Here is a 13707-nt window from a genome sequence, read left to right as displayed (position 1 = left end):
TCGTCGTCGTCGTCGGTGTTTCCCTCGTGTACCGGTCTCAAGGTTAAGATCACCGAAGACGGGAGGGGGGAGGAACAGGGCTGGGATGAATGTGTAGTCGCAGGGAGGACGTCGCCGCGCTGCTCGACACGGGTCGACGCACTACCCCGATGAATCGCTGCACACCGAAACTGGATCGTGGAAACTGATTTTAGACCGAGCCGCCGCGACGGCAGACGGCCACTGCAAGATGAAACTGTATCCGTCGGGGACGGAGCGTAAGGATGACGGGGTTTTACCAGGAATATGCAAATCCGTCGGCCTCTGCCCGTGTCTGGCTAGTCTCTTCTTCTTTATTCCCCTCGGATGCCGATTTACCGAGATAGGTTATCCCTTGTTTGGTCTCGTGCACGATCCGCTCTGTCCTGTCCGTCCATCCGCGCGCGCGCCCGTTTTGCGCCATCGAATCACTGCAATTTCCGCAAATATTCTCGTACGGGAGACGAGCGTCCGTCGAACCTGAATTCCACCAACAAAAATCTGGACGACCCTCGTTACGCGTTCCGAAGCGAACGTCTCCTAGCCGGAAGCCTTCCGTCGACGTACTCGATGATATCCGAGAAAATTCGTTTCCGCAAAGTCTCATCAACATTTTTCCTAAACTGTGCAAATATTCGCGGGCCTGCATCCCCAAAGCGGTTGATAGAATTCCGGGTAATCTGCGTGAAACGTTGATCGAGCTTCTGCGCAAAGTCGTTCCGAGATACAGTTATAGTATATGGAAAATTTGATAAACTAGATAAACACCTGCCCGTTTCTTTCGTTGATCCGGAGAACGTCGGGTACAAGCGTCTTGCAAATGGTGTACATAACATCGAATTATCAACAGCTCGCGCGACCTTTCGTTGGTCGCAATCGTCAGCGTGTCAGACTTTCACGAAGAGAGCAAGCTTACAGGAGGTTTGTCGTTTTGTTACAGTCACTATTGAAAACGGCTGATCAGCTGAAGATCAAGGGCCTCTGCGAGGTGCCGGAGAGCAGGGACGGTCCGCCATCGGTGAGTCTGAGCTCGCCGCCACGGGAACCAGGCACTCCCAGGATAAATTTCAGCAAGTTAAAGAGGCGGTACAAACGAGCGAGGACCACGTTCGAGCCTCGCGCTACGGATTCGAGGCACTACGACAGATACAAAGAGGAGGAATCGAACGGGAATTACAATCCGGAGAACAAAGAGGTAAGTTTTATTACAGTGTACGTTTGTGACGGCTGTTTACGAGGCGAAAAAAAAAAGAAAAAGGCGCGGTGGGTGGGAGGGGGGCTGGGAACGGGATGCAAAGGGAAAAGCATGAGAAACGTGACAGCCGTCCAACGAACTACCATCTCGTCACGGTCGTCGCTAAATTTGTACCGGATATTCCGCAGAATCACAGAGACTGGCAGACCGAAGATGAAGATTGTACGGAGGGCACAACAGCAACAGTAGTCTTGGAAACGTGCCAACGGACCAATAATAATAACAATAACAACAATAACAACGGTAACGGTGCGAATAACAATAATAACGGTAAGTTGATGGACCGGAGTCTACGCCCCACACCTGAACCCTCGCATATTTGAATCGTAGGGTAAATTTCTACAGTTTCTGCTAGCGGTATTTCTCTGTACTCCGTTGTATACCTATTTGTTATTTATGTAAAATATAGGATTATTTCTGAAACGAGAAATAACACGGTTGTACCGTGTATCTGCCCTTGAGTAATACAGTGAATTATCTCGCGGTAAGTATCGAAGATGCAGATCAATTTTTAATAAAAGTTACCGATACGAGGGGGTGTATTTGTTAACACATATCTACCGGCGATTATTCCATAATTCCATAATAACTCCAACAGAAACTTCAATCACAAACCAACAACTCACCCTCAATAACGTAACCTTATAATTTATAAAAGAAGATTTTTAAAGCCTCGTACACAACAATGGCGATACAACAATGTGTGCAACTTCACCAACAAGTGCACCCCTTCGTATTATACGTATGACTTCTATTGAAAAATTTTTCGCATCTTTGCTACTTTACAGGAGAATGTGAAGTAACTGTAAGGTGCCACTACATTGTATACTTTCCTACTTATGTATAGCAACCTATCGTTCTGCGAGACTTTTTTTTAATGTTTTGCTATGCAGTCCAAGGGCGCGAGGAAGAATGTGATGGTTCCAAGGTGTGGGGCGGTTCGCCACTTCAAGAAATAACGGGACAGACTCTTTTCACTTGTAATTAATAGGTGACATGTTCTGTCATACAGGTCTCGGACACTATGGACACCACCCGGATCCTGGGGAAGTCGACCTACCCCCAGAGACCCAACCCACCCCACCTAGCGCCACGTTGGTCGGCACCACGATCACCCACCTGAGGGATCCGGATCACCATTCCACAGGTGTACTTTCGTTCTGGATTTAACATGGTTATTAGTCGTGTAATCATCGCCGTCGACATTTCATACTGCCCTAAGCAAGAAAGTATTACATTCAATATTATACTTTACTCATAGACAACTGCCACGTACTTTACGATTTACCTCTGATATTGCGTACAGGGTATTTCAGGTTTTTTCGGTCAAACGTTGTCAGCGTATGCACAAAAATAAGAAAAAATGTTGTATTAACGTTGACCAATGAGGCTAATTTTCCTGCTCAAAGTGCCCAGAGTTTTACAATTTATATAATAACTTTCATATAACATTTTGTTCTGATCTTCGTGCATAGAATGCGCCCAGAACGTTTGTGCGGAAAACCTGAAACGCCTCGTATACCCAGGACAGTATTGTTAACGTATATGGATATTAATTTCTGCCGAGGTACTCTTCGCCGGGGGTGGGTATTACGCTGGTTGAATCATGCTGGTGGTGAATCGTTAGGGGGAGTAAAAGCACAGCCATGCGTTAGACGGGGAGGGAATCAAAATAATTGGTCTAATCAGGCTTAACTAGTCGCGATTAGATTTGCGTTGCTCGGTTCGTAACAGCCCACGCAACCTCATTTAGTGCACGCATCTAGCTTTGCCTTAGTCGCCGCTTCTTTCGCGAAATTCAGGTGGTTGGTAAAAGAAACGGTACCGCTGGTTATCTGTCCGCGAAATCATCTTCGATCGTCACGGTCCAAATGGGAACAACAGTGTCATCGTTCTCCGCGTGTGCTTACAGAGATTCAGAACTGTGACAGTGTCAAGATAAAGTTCGAAACGTTGCACACGATGGACTCGTCGGACACGATCGACATCGACAGCCACATGTCGGACCGGGCGAGTGTCAGTTCGAAGAACGCAGCAGACAGTGACAACATGATGATGATCACGCCGGAGCTGCTCGGTTTAATGCCCTCTGGAAGTTCCGTCCACTCGGATTCCGGCGAAAACAACTCGAGAGGCCATTCTGGACAGTCGAGTTCTCACCATCACGGCTCGAAATCGTGGACCCAAGAAGACATGGACGCCGCTTTGGAAGCGTTGAGGAACCATGACATGAGCTTGACGAAAGCCTCCGGTAATTAATCATCAACTGATCTCTATGAATCTGTCCAACCCAGTTCCAGACATCTTCTTCAAAAGATTCTGTTTTTGTATGTATTTAAAGCAACATGAGAAACAAGAATATCCTAACACATAGTTTCCCGATGTGGGCGTTACCGCGTTCTTCGTACCGTAGATACAATAAGAGGAAGCGTTGAAGAGCCAATCGAAAAATAAGAACTCTCTGTCTAAACTTCATTTACATAATTTTACAAACACTGCGTGTTGTTAATATCTGTTACACGATTAAACGCCGAGGGACATGACGAACGTTGGAATTTCCATTTGTAGTTACTTTATTTTGGTTGTTGTCAACGTAGCTTCGTATGTAATACGGTAGAAAAACGGACTGTCAGCGGAACAAGTTGGGAAACTATGGCCTAACAGGATGATCTGTTTGATATGTTCACATTCGTTTGTTCATCCGCGGCAATTTGTTGCTTTCTGACGCTAGGATACTAAATATAATTGTGAACATGTTAATATTTGACAATATTTGTGCCACTTTGCCTAATTCTTGACCGAATCGTTTCAGCAACCTTCGGCATACCATCGACGACGTTGTGGCAAAGAGCGCACCGGTTAGGCATAGACACGCCAAAAAAGGATGGACCAACGAAGTCGTGGAGCGACGAAAGTCTGAACAACGCCCTCGAAGCGCTGAGAACTGGCACGATCTCGGCCAACAAGGCGTCGAAAGCGTTCGGTATACCTTCGAGCACGTTGTACAAAATCGCGAGGAGGGAAGGCATCAGATTGGCCGCGCCGTTTAACGCCAGTCCTACCACTTGGTCGCCCGCCGATCTGGACCGCGCTTTAGAAGCAATAAGGTCTGGCCAAACGTCCGTGCAGAGAGCTTCTACTGAATTCGGCATTCCAACAGGGACCCTGTACGGTAGATGCAAGAGGGAAGGAATCGAGTTGAGCAGAAGTAATCCCACGCCATGGAGCGAGGATGCCATGACAGAAGCGCTCGAAGCCGTCAGGTAAAATTGCCCTCTCTCGCTTCTTACAATCGATGCGGAAAAATTTGATTTTGCATAAAGATCCGCATAACAGTATGCTGGAATAATAGCAACAACTATGAGCTTGTACAATCTCTACCGAATATACGTGAATATGTACATCCATAAAGATTGAAGTTCAGATTTATTTACTCGATTAAAGTCTAGTAACGAAGTGGTTGAACATACGGTACACTGAAACTATGCATTATCGACTTTGTAAACTAACGGGGAATGCGTTCCGTTTCCGTGTTTCAGATTGGGTCATATGAGCATCAATCAGGCAGCCATTCACTACAATCTGCCCTACTCGTCGCTGTACGGTCGGTTCAAGAGGGGGAAGTACGAAGAGCCGGCAGTCGGTGATCTGTCGCAAGACGGGAGCAATCCACATTTCCATCAAAGTCCGAATCAAAATCATTCGTCCGCCGTTCCGGATCAAATGCCCTACCAAGGCAGCTGAAACTTACCCCTTTATTAGAGCATTAAGTTAATTTAGTCATTAAATTCGTCTGCCGCTGCTGGTTCGATCCGATTCAGTTTCGGAGAGGACGCAAAAAGGAAACGAAAGAAAACGTACAGAGAGAGACGAAAGCCGCGAGAAAGAAGCCACCGACCAAACTTGTCACAGAACGATTGGCTGAGGAACTGCTAGAACGCGTAACGGGGTGGGGTTTTGACGTGCGAGGTGGGACGGGGAAGATAAGGGTAGGGGACACTCAGTATTAATGGTGGATTACCGTAAAGAGAATATTATGTAAATTGTACGTTTTTCAATGTCAAATCGAAAACCGTAGACTAATTCTAATTTATAAGAATTATTTATAAAGAACACTTGTACAGTGGGATGAGAATCCCGGTGAACCTACTTCTAGCGTGTAAGTCGCCCGCGGGCCGATCAGCGAGGATATAAAATATTCTATGAACGGATATGTTTTTACTAATTTAAATAGCGGAACGCAACAGGATCGGTTAACTTAATTCTCGTCTTACGCATCGATTACGCATCTCTGTTCGTCCACTTCTTCCTTACGTCTTGTTCATTGTTCGTTCTTTTCTTTCTTTTGAAGCACAGCCTCGTTTCTTATAATTTTGACGCAACCGAAGTCCGTGTATCCTTGATGCAACGTGAACGATGTTTTTTTTTCGTATAATGATAAAGAATTTATACATTTGTGAAACGTTTAGGTAAGATTGACAAAAAAAAAAGAATTATAAACGCACATGTATATCTGTGTGCATACACACACACCTACACACGCGCATGTATATTTATCAAATTAAAATACGTATCGGTGAAAGTGATGTTCGGTAAACCTTACCAAAAACAGTGAGGTCAATTGTGTACCTATGTTAGAATCATTTGTGAAGCTGGAATTAGAAAGTCATCTGAATTGCATTCTGAAAAAGAATTTCGGTTCGAGACTTGTCCTTGAATTTTATCGGAACAATAACTTAACTTTCATTAATTCGCACTTCTTCGTACTCGTTCGGAACAAATATGCGTGAACAAGTTGGATGTGAAAATGTAAATCTAAAAACAATACTGAATGTTTGCTCTTGTTTTGTAATTTCGTTCCGTCGTTTGTTGCGTATTGTAAGTCAATTGTACAACATTGCATTTCTGAGTTTCATTTTTTTTTCTTTTTGGAAAGGACTGAATAGGATACATTAAATATAGAAAATGAAACAACAAACTCCGTTTGAAAAACACGAACAAGAAAATATATAGATAAAGCAGGGCTTTTGTGAATTTTATCGTTTCTTGGAAACAGAGAAGTTACTTCTCGTTCGACTCAACTGCCACATGTAAAGATATGTTAATGTATTATTAATTTATCATGCTCACAACTATTATATAAAAAAACATACGAAAATATATATATATATATAGATATATATATACCACTTATAAATATATGTACAGTTTATATATTTTAAATTAAAAAGTAATGCAATTAAAAAAAAAGCAAGCATAGTTAATGTCCACATCTATCAGATTTAATTTTAACAATTGTTATTGATTGAAAATAAATATTATTATTTATAGAAATATTTCATTATCATCCATTTAATAGATTTCCGTCTTTTATATTGATACTATATTATTTCGTTTTTTTAGGCTTTTAGTTTTAAAACAGAACTTTACAAACTTGCACTCATTATCTACACATATGTTAACATATTCTTTAAGTTCCAATACATTTTAGTATTTTTTCTAATGAAATAAAATACTTGGCTATATATATGTGTGTTATCCCTGAGTTTAATTTAAACAAAAAAATCCCGTATATAAGTTGACGCAAAATACATGGTGCACCCCACTTTGAATGACCCTGTATTTTGTGTATACGTATGTAAGTACTTATATATGCTCCTGTCAATGGGTGGAGTGGCCAAGTTTAAACAAAATTCCAAAGTCCAGAGTGAATGACACTAGCAAATTAAATATCTACATCGAATGACAACGTGACCGCTACATTACCACATGGAGACTCATTTGGAAAATTGTATATTTTGCAAAATTATTGATAATAAAGCACCAAGTGAAAAGATTTACGAGGTACGGAAATCTTAACCTCATCTGTCGAAGTGTAATAAACCGTAAAAACAATTGTTTTATAGGATGATTACGTAACGTGCATCAAAGACATCAATCCGGTCTCGACGCATCACTATTTAATACTGCCAAAAAAACATATACGTAACGCAAAGGAACTTACAAGCGAAGATGCAGAACTTTGTGAGTCCTGTAGAATTATAATGTTTAGTTTACCTTTTACACATCGTTTTTTAATACTTTAAAAACAATGAAAATTTTAGACGACACAATGGTCTCCACCGTGGACAAAATAATAGAAAAACAATGTCTGGAACCTACAGCTACACGTACAGGGTTTCATTGGCCACCATTCAATACAGTGAACCATCTCCATTTACATGTTATTTCTCCTGTAAATAACATGAGCCTTCTCAGAAAGTTTATGTTCAAACCAGACTCCTATTGGTTTGTCAGTGTGCGTATAGAATATATAAAATGCATTATTATTATTCAGATTACTTGTACTAATTATATTATATTTTGCAGACTGATTATGTGAAATCAACCCTGCAGTCGTGTAGTTAATGCCTAACGTTGTTAATGGAATTGGAAATCTTGAAAAACAGTTCATACTGGTTCAACAATTAGATTATTCATTTTTGGGGAAGGGCAAAACTATTGTCACTCATATATACATATGTAAGCAATGCATAATTTTTAATATTCCAATTATTCTAATAATTGTCTCAAGATTTTTATACTTCTTGTCTTTTTTGTGATATATGTACATTCATGTTGATATAACAAATGTAGTATTAACGTAAATCACAGTATTAATTATGTCGTTTTGTGAAAAAGTCCCTTTGCGTACAATTGCTTCCACTGTTCACCATCGGGGTGAACATAATTGTTGAGACAGTTGTCTGTTAGTTTAGTAGAATATCCTGGCGACACGGGTGGCATATAACAAGCATTCTGCATTTTCACAGGCTGCTCAAAATGTTCATGCTGCTGGTCAACGTATTCTATCATACGGTTCTCAGTAGTTCCACTAAGGGAAATGAAATCCCACATTTGAAGATGTTGAACCATTTCACAGAGACCTATTCCTCCAGCATGTGGACACACGGGAACTGCAATAAAATTTATTGTAGAATTTAAATTTTTCAACGTTTTTATAGTCTGTATGCACCTAACTCACCTCCCAGTTTCTTGGACATGAAATAAACAGACAATATCTCATTAATTCCCCCAATTCTGGCCGAGTCGATCTGACAATAATCAATCGCCTTGGCTTGCAACAATTGTTTAAATATAACGCGATTGGCGCACATTTCACCGGTAGCGACACCGATACCATATGGTCTTAATGCTTGTGCGATTTTCGCGTGACCCAAAATATCGTCCGGTGATGTTGGTTCCTCAATCCACATTGGCTTGAACTCTTTCAATTCTTTCATCCATGCTATGGACTGATCGACGTCCCATACTTGATTTGCATCCGTCATCAATTGATTTTTATTCCCAATCATATCGCGTACTAGTTTGCATCTTCTAATGTCGTCCTGTAAATTCTGACCAACCTTGACTTTGAAAGATGTAAAACCGAGATCCAGAAACTTTTTACAAAGAGTTTTCACTTTTTCGTCGTTGTACCCGATCCAGCCCACTTGCGTGGTATACGCTGGGTAACCATTTTTCTTTAACAATTCTTCCCGCTCCTTTTTCCCCTTTTCACTGTGTACCTTCAGCATTTTTATGGCTTCCTCTTTAGTAACGACATCAGAGCTATTCGACGAAAAGTAAAATACATAAATAACAAACACGTATAAGTAATACAAACAAGTAATAAATACGAATTATATTCTCAAAACTAAACGAATTCCAACTTACATATATCTGAAATCAATTGTTGAAACTAATTGTTCAGGAGTTAGGTCAACTAGTAGTTTCCAGACTGGCTTCTTCTCTAATCGGGCCCACAGGTCCCACAATGCGTTTACTATAGCCGCTGTAGCAAGATGGATAACTCCTTTTTCTGGTCCCAACTGTATTTCATAATATCAATTAGATTTCATAAAGATACAGTGGCTCGCACACATTTTTTAAATTTTCATTACATAAGTAAATAGTACTAAAATTGCTTTATTATTCTTACTCGGATACCAAAATGGCGTCCTTTTTATAGTACCTCTTTGTATAAAGCCACTCAAATGTTTTAATAGTATTAATTTAATATAGAAAGGATTTGATAATACTTGCCCAACATAATTGCGACTCGCTAGTTAGTTTCCTCCAAAAAGATGCAAAATCGGCAAAAATTTTGGCAGTATTTTGACCCTTCAATAGATATGCCATCGATTTACATGCTTGAACAACTGAAAATACATGTGTATAAAAATAATCGTAAATATTGAAGGAATCATCCAAGAATATTATTATTACTAATAAATTGCGAATTTTGTGTGTTGACTTACCAATTTCCGTTCCCCTGCCCAAAGTGAAGGTCAAACCATATCCCTCGATCCCTTTGTCTGTCTTTATTGTCACGTAGGCACAAGAATAATCGGGATCAGTGTGCTGTAGATCAAATTTTTTATTTAAATGGTATTAAGTCTCTTGCATGTACGGCGGCCAAAATTTTGCAATGTAGTAAAAGTTCGAAAATTACTAATTAATTTTTAATATGATTATAGCTTTAGTTATTATGTAAATAGTATAATTTCATGTGGTATAATTTACTTACCATAGCATCGCTACCATCTGCCCACAGGGATGTCGGAAACCTTACATCCTTTACATCGATATCTGTAATTACAGCCATTATTGTCTATCAGAGTATCTTTATACAATTTCCGATCGATATTTTCCGTAACTAAATTAATCGAACAGCTTTAATAACCAAGTGATGCGTGAGCTTCAGCACGGCTTATTTAAACCCGAAAATATCAGTTGCGCTTCTTTTATCATATATTACATAAACATTCGAGTACATACGCGTTATCTCGCAAACAGTATAAAATTCCACACGCTGCAGAGAAATGGATAGATAAGTGACTTACTTTAATGTAAGCGATGATTGCATTGAAACTTTCATTGATCAGCTCGTATTCCATATACATTCGCTGATGAGACCCATATCATCAGTAATATTCTTGATGAAATATTACACATCGATAATTATAATTATATAGTAGCAAAGTATACTCTAGTATAGCTATGGCTATAATAGCAAAGTGATGACTGTATGTTTTAAACTTTTCACTTTAATCATTAGTATAATTGTATATAATTTATTTATTATTGCTTTGAACCAAGTGATTTATATGAATTTCATTTTATATAAAGCATAACATATTTTTTTGAATACTCACGATTTCGAATATGCAATGTATACATTACCTAGTAAACTAATTCTTCGAACATCTCAAAACAACTCGAGTCGTTTTGGTCCAATTTTAAAAAAGCTACTAAGAGATTTAAAGGTCTACTTTTTTAAATTTCCCCTTGCATAATTTAGCACTATTTAACCGTATGGTGGTACAAAGTATTTTATCGGTAGTTTAATCTCTTTTTACATAGATGGTGTTATAGATCCGTCGCATTTTCTACAGAGTCGGTAATTCAGAACCGTAGACCGTTTTTTTCACTTATTTGACCGCCTATACCGTTCGTACAGCCACAGTAAATAATTTATACACGATTTTACTATTACAATAAAAACATCGTTAGCTAAAAATATTATAAATATGAGTACTATTAAAGATAACGAGGAATACTGGAACAGTATTGAGAAGATATCGTTCTCTTTCGAAAACAATGAGGTGAAAATGAGAAATATATTATATTACTGTTTATTTTATGTTTTCAATAACGAGATCTGAATTGAAACAGACGGGCCAGTTGTTTAAGGTGTCAAACACCGATACAGATAAATTATGGGCTGATACCTCTAGTGTCTCAATATCAGAAGGATCACAAAAGAGGACCGATGATTATCAGGCGATGAAACCTTTGTTGTCTGTAATATCGGAGAAAACACTTTGCAGCAGTATGTTAGAAAACTAATGGCAACAGCAATAACTATGATATGAAACCTACATATAAAATATTTTATATTTCATAGTTTTGGCAACCGATAAATCACAGAAATTTCAATCTGAAACAATTCAGAAACCGGACATTACACTTCGAAAGATTTTACTTGGCGAATCCTACTCATTGGAACCATATAAATCGCTTGCTAGTAAAACAGCATTATTAGATGCAGCTATTGCAAGTGGAAATGGAAATGCAATTTTAATTGTAACTAGTTTATTCTCAACCACTAATTGGTCCAATTTATACATATTATACATTGAAATATAATGTTTCAGATTGTTCTGTTCCTGACGAAAACACTTAAAAGATCTTTGATTCAAAAAGTATTAGCAGAAAGGACAGATGCAGTAAATGTATATATTCGATATTTATCCACGAGATTGCAAATAAATGAGATTACAGACATTTTAACGTATGTATGAACATGAACATATATATGTCTTTCTAGATAACATATCCTCATGTTTTTATCAGTTTGAACTTTTTGTAGCATGCTAGGACGACCAGTAGATGCTGCTGTAAGTTTCCACAAAACTCCAATTACGTAATAAAGACAATATATTTGGCATTTTATTTTAGATGAAAACATTACATATTATTATAAAAAACACTCTTGATCCAGATAGACTATTAAACAAACTTCGTAATTGCTACAAGACACAATTTTCAACCTTAGCCGACTGTAGGGAAGCATCGTTTGTTCAGTCCTACATTAAGTTTCTGGGTATATTATTTCTCTCTTGAAAAGTCAGATAATGCAGTTCATAAATAAAATTGTATTAATTTATCATTAGAATGGCAAACAACAGTCAGAAAGATACATGGTAATGAAGAATTAGAGTTAAATACATCTGTTCTCGATTGTCTAAGACATGTTAGTAAAGGCCAATGGAATTCACCAGAAGGTGCTTTAATGTCCCCTGAGATATTGTCTCAGGTACACAACATATCTCCTAGACAATACCAAAAAGTTGCATTAGAAGTCAGAGCATCAACTGGTGAATGGGATGATGTGGATGGACTCCTTCTAACAAAAGTAATAAGTCATTGAGCATATCTAACACAATAACATGAACAGAAAGGATATATAACATATTTTTTGTTAGGGCTGGCTGGGAAGTAAAAAATTACAATTACATCTGCCAATTGAAGATGTAATAAAAATATTATATAAAAATAAGGCACCTTCTCATGTCCTGGAAAAGTATTTAAAACATGTTGATAACATAGAAAGGAGGTTGGAATTAGCCAAAAATATGCATTGCTTTAGGACGGTAATAGATGTAAGTACAATGTTACTCTCAATTATTTACAAGTGGTAAAAATCATGAATTAAGTTTCTTCCCTTTTATTATAGATTTTTGTACAGCAAGCAGATCGTGCCGCATTAATGGAGTATAAGACTAAACTACAACTACAATCGGAGGAATACTTTTATGCTGAAAATGCATTACGTTTACCATCGGCTAAATGGAAAACTTAGGTCAAAAGGTTCTCTTATTTTAGAGGATTACAAAAATATTTCAATTCTGTGACATTCTAGCAAATTCAGTACGTTCAAATAAGATTAAAGTTTATATGAACGTACGCATAATACTACCCTTGGTAATCGGTTTCCAACCAAGTACAATGGTATGAACTAAAAAAAAACCAAATATTTTTTTACATAATACAATACGATATGAATAAAAATATTATGGTAACATGAAATTGATTCAGAAAAAAAATGTTGTCATATAAATTTGCAGTTAATCTCCTAGGAAATAAACAATAGTTTATTTAAAATTCATACTATCTAATACTTAGTTACATTTTCACATGTATGGATGTTTTTCAAATTTTTGTATTCTGTCAGTGTGATTTTATTCTACGTTAGGTTTTTTTATATGAATTATCTTATTCTTTATTCTTTATTCTTTAATTGATTGAGTCATCATTTTGGTCAGTACATTGTTTTAATCTTATTATCCTTCGAGTAATCTTGTACTTTCCTGTTGTGGCGGGAAATCGCATTTCCGCACTTCGTCGTGGAAATTGAAATTTTCTAAAATTGTGCATACATTTCAGAATTTACAGTTGTCCATAATATACTTACAATTTGAGCTGTCATGCAACTCCACATCATGTAAGAATTAGAATATTTAAAAAACGTGAACTTGAGACAATGGTTGATTATAAAAAAGCGATGTTTGGTAATGAAGCTGACTTATTATTGTTAGATTTATTGGAGGTTAAAAAATGTAGTATCAAGAGAGGAATAAAGAAAAGAAATATTTCTCTTCCCGTTTGTTATTTCTCTCGTTTTTCTTTTTATGTATATACCACTTGTTTATTTGTAGTTATATCTAAAAATAAAAAAAGAACGAGCCCTAAGTTAAGATCAATAGAAAATTTGTGTCCAACGTGAAAAAAGTTAATTTATATATATGAAGAAATTGTTCTTCTCTGGTATAACTTTACTTCTGAATTATAACAATTTTTGTATCGTACTAGTTATTCATGTATCTTCG

The 13707-nt window shown here is 37.8% G+C and overlaps 4 protein-coding genes across 10 annotated transcripts in view; 3 read left to right on the top strand and 1 right to left on the bottom strand.

The window, feature by feature from the left end:
- Nucleotides 1-6296, top strand: part of Psq (pipsqueak) — a 31770-nt gene extending 25474 nt beyond the window's left edge. For 4 of the 6 annotated variants that reach the window (XM_076788755.1, XM_076788756.1, XM_076788753.1 and 1 more), the window contains 6 exons: nucleotides 959-1213; nucleotides 1402-1543; nucleotides 2265-2420; nucleotides 3186-3524; nucleotides 4086-4536; nucleotides 4813-6296. In XM_076788755.1, the coding sequence (XP_076644870.1) occupies nucleotides 959-1213; nucleotides 1402-1543; nucleotides 2265-2420; nucleotides 3186-3524; nucleotides 4086-4536; nucleotides 4813-5017 (1548 nt within the window). In that variant the 3' untranslated portion in view covers nucleotides 5018-6296. The remainder of the gene's footprint in view (nucleotides 1-958; nucleotides 1214-1401; nucleotides 1544-2264; nucleotides 2421-3185; nucleotides 3525-4085; nucleotides 4537-4812) is intronic. The other 2 variants (XR_013082344.1, XM_076788752.1) reach the window with 2 other exon arrangements.
- Nucleotides 6297-6930: 634 nt separating this feature from the next.
- Nucleotides 6931-7783, top strand: LOC143354550 (adenosine 5'-monophosphoramidase HINT3). Its single transcript, XM_076788735.1, has 4 exons — nucleotides 6931-7117; nucleotides 7180-7297; nucleotides 7378-7571; nucleotides 7643-7783. The coding sequence occupies exons 1-4, from the start codon at nucleotides 7043-7045 to the stop codon at nucleotides 7679-7681; spliced, it is 426 nt and encodes a 141-aa protein (XP_076644850.1). The 5' UTR covers nucleotides 6931-7042; the 3' UTR covers nucleotides 7682-7783.
- Nucleotides 7784-7794: 11 nt separating this feature from the next.
- LOC143354547 (mitochondrial enolase superfamily member 1) lies at nucleotides 7795-10071 on the bottom strand. Its single transcript, XM_076788726.1, has 6 exons — nucleotides 9843-10071; nucleotides 9574-9676; nucleotides 9359-9474; nucleotides 8990-9144; nucleotides 8298-8884; nucleotides 7795-8229 (listed from the first exon to the last, which is right to left on the bottom strand). Exons 1-6 carry the CDS (start codon nucleotides 9918-9920, stop codon nucleotides 7934-7936), a joined length of 1335 nt encoding a protein of 444 aa, XP_076644841.1. The 5' UTR covers nucleotides 9921-10071; the 3' UTR covers nucleotides 7795-7933.
- Nucleotides 10072-10725: 654 nt separating this feature from the next.
- Nucleotides 10726-13512, top strand: LOC143354548 (spermatogenesis-defective protein 39 homolog). 2 transcript variants are annotated; one of them, XR_013082343.1, is made up of 10 exons: nucleotides 10726-10920; nucleotides 10991-11147; nucleotides 11223-11401; nucleotides 11473-11609; nucleotides 11688-11715; nucleotides 11777-11921; nucleotides 11992-12233; nucleotides 12304-12480; nucleotides 12555-12829; nucleotides 13265-13512. XR_013082343.1 is itself a non-coding variant. In XM_076788727.1 (9 exons), the coding sequence occupies exons 1-9, from the start codon at nucleotides 10846-10848 to the stop codon at nucleotides 12678-12680; spliced, it is 1266 nt and encodes a 421-aa protein (XP_076644842.1). In that variant the 5' UTR covers nucleotides 10726-10845; the 3' UTR covers nucleotides 12681-13082. The 2 variants fall into 2 exon arrangements, 1 of the variants encoding a protein (XP_076644842.1); XM_076788727.1 differs by lacking the exon at nucleotides 13265-13512 and having other exon boundaries at nucleotides 12555-13082.
- The last annotated feature ends 195 nt before the right edge of the window (nucleotides 13513-13707 follow it).

This window comes from Halictus rubicundus, chromosome 5, assembly GCF_050948215.1.
Source record: "Halictus rubicundus isolate RS-2024b chromosome 5, iyHalRubi1_principal, whole genome shotgun sequence".
In the NCBI taxonomy this organism is placed as follows: Eukaryota; Metazoa; Arthropoda; class Insecta; order Hymenoptera; family Halictidae; genus Halictus; species Halictus rubicundus.
This window is presented reverse-complemented; position numbering and strand designations above follow the sequence as displayed.

What these genes read in the sequence shown, in the direction of transcription:
- LOC143354547 (XM_076788726.1), bottom strand. Translation starts at nt 9,920, where the DNA reads ATGGCTGTAATTACAGATATCGATGTAAAGGATGTAAGGTTTCCGACA. An exon ending in GGGCAGGGGAACGGAAATTG is followed by an intron (nt 9,475 to 9,573) that starts GTAAGTCAACAC and finishes ATGTATTTTCAG; the next exon opens with TTGTTCAAGCATGTAAATCG. An exon ending in CATGTCCAAGAAACTGGGAG is followed by an intron (nt 8,230 to 8,297) that starts GTGAGTTAGGTG and finishes ATTTTATTGCAG; the next exon opens with TTCCCGTGTGTCCACATGCT.
- LOC143354548 (XM_076788727.1), top strand. Translation starts at nt 10,846, where the DNA reads ATGAGTACTATTAAAGATAACGAGGAATACTGGAACAGTATTGAGAAG. An exon ending in GTCCTACATTAAGTTTCTGG is followed by an intron (nt 11,922 to 11,991) that starts GTATATTATTTC and finishes ATTTATCATTAG; the next exon opens with AATGGCAAACAACAGTCAGA. An exon ending in GCTTTAGGACGGTAATAGAT is followed by an intron (nt 12,481 to 12,554) that starts GTAAGTACAATG and finishes CTTTTATTATAG; the next exon opens with ATTTTTGTACAGCAAGCAGA.
- LOC143354550 (XM_076788735.1), top strand. Translation starts at nt 7,043, where the DNA reads ATGGAGACTCATTTGGAAAATTGTATATTTTGCAAAATTATTGATAAT. An exon ending in AAGCGAAGATGCAGAACTTT is followed by an intron (nt 7,298 to 7,377) that starts GTGAGTCCTGTA and finishes TGAAAATTTTAG; the next exon opens with ACGACACAATGGTCTCCACC. An exon ending in ACTCCTATTGGTTTGTCAGT is followed by an intron (nt 7,572 to 7,642) that starts GTGCGTATAGAA and finishes TATATTTTGCAG; the next exon opens with ACTGATTATGTGAAATCAAC.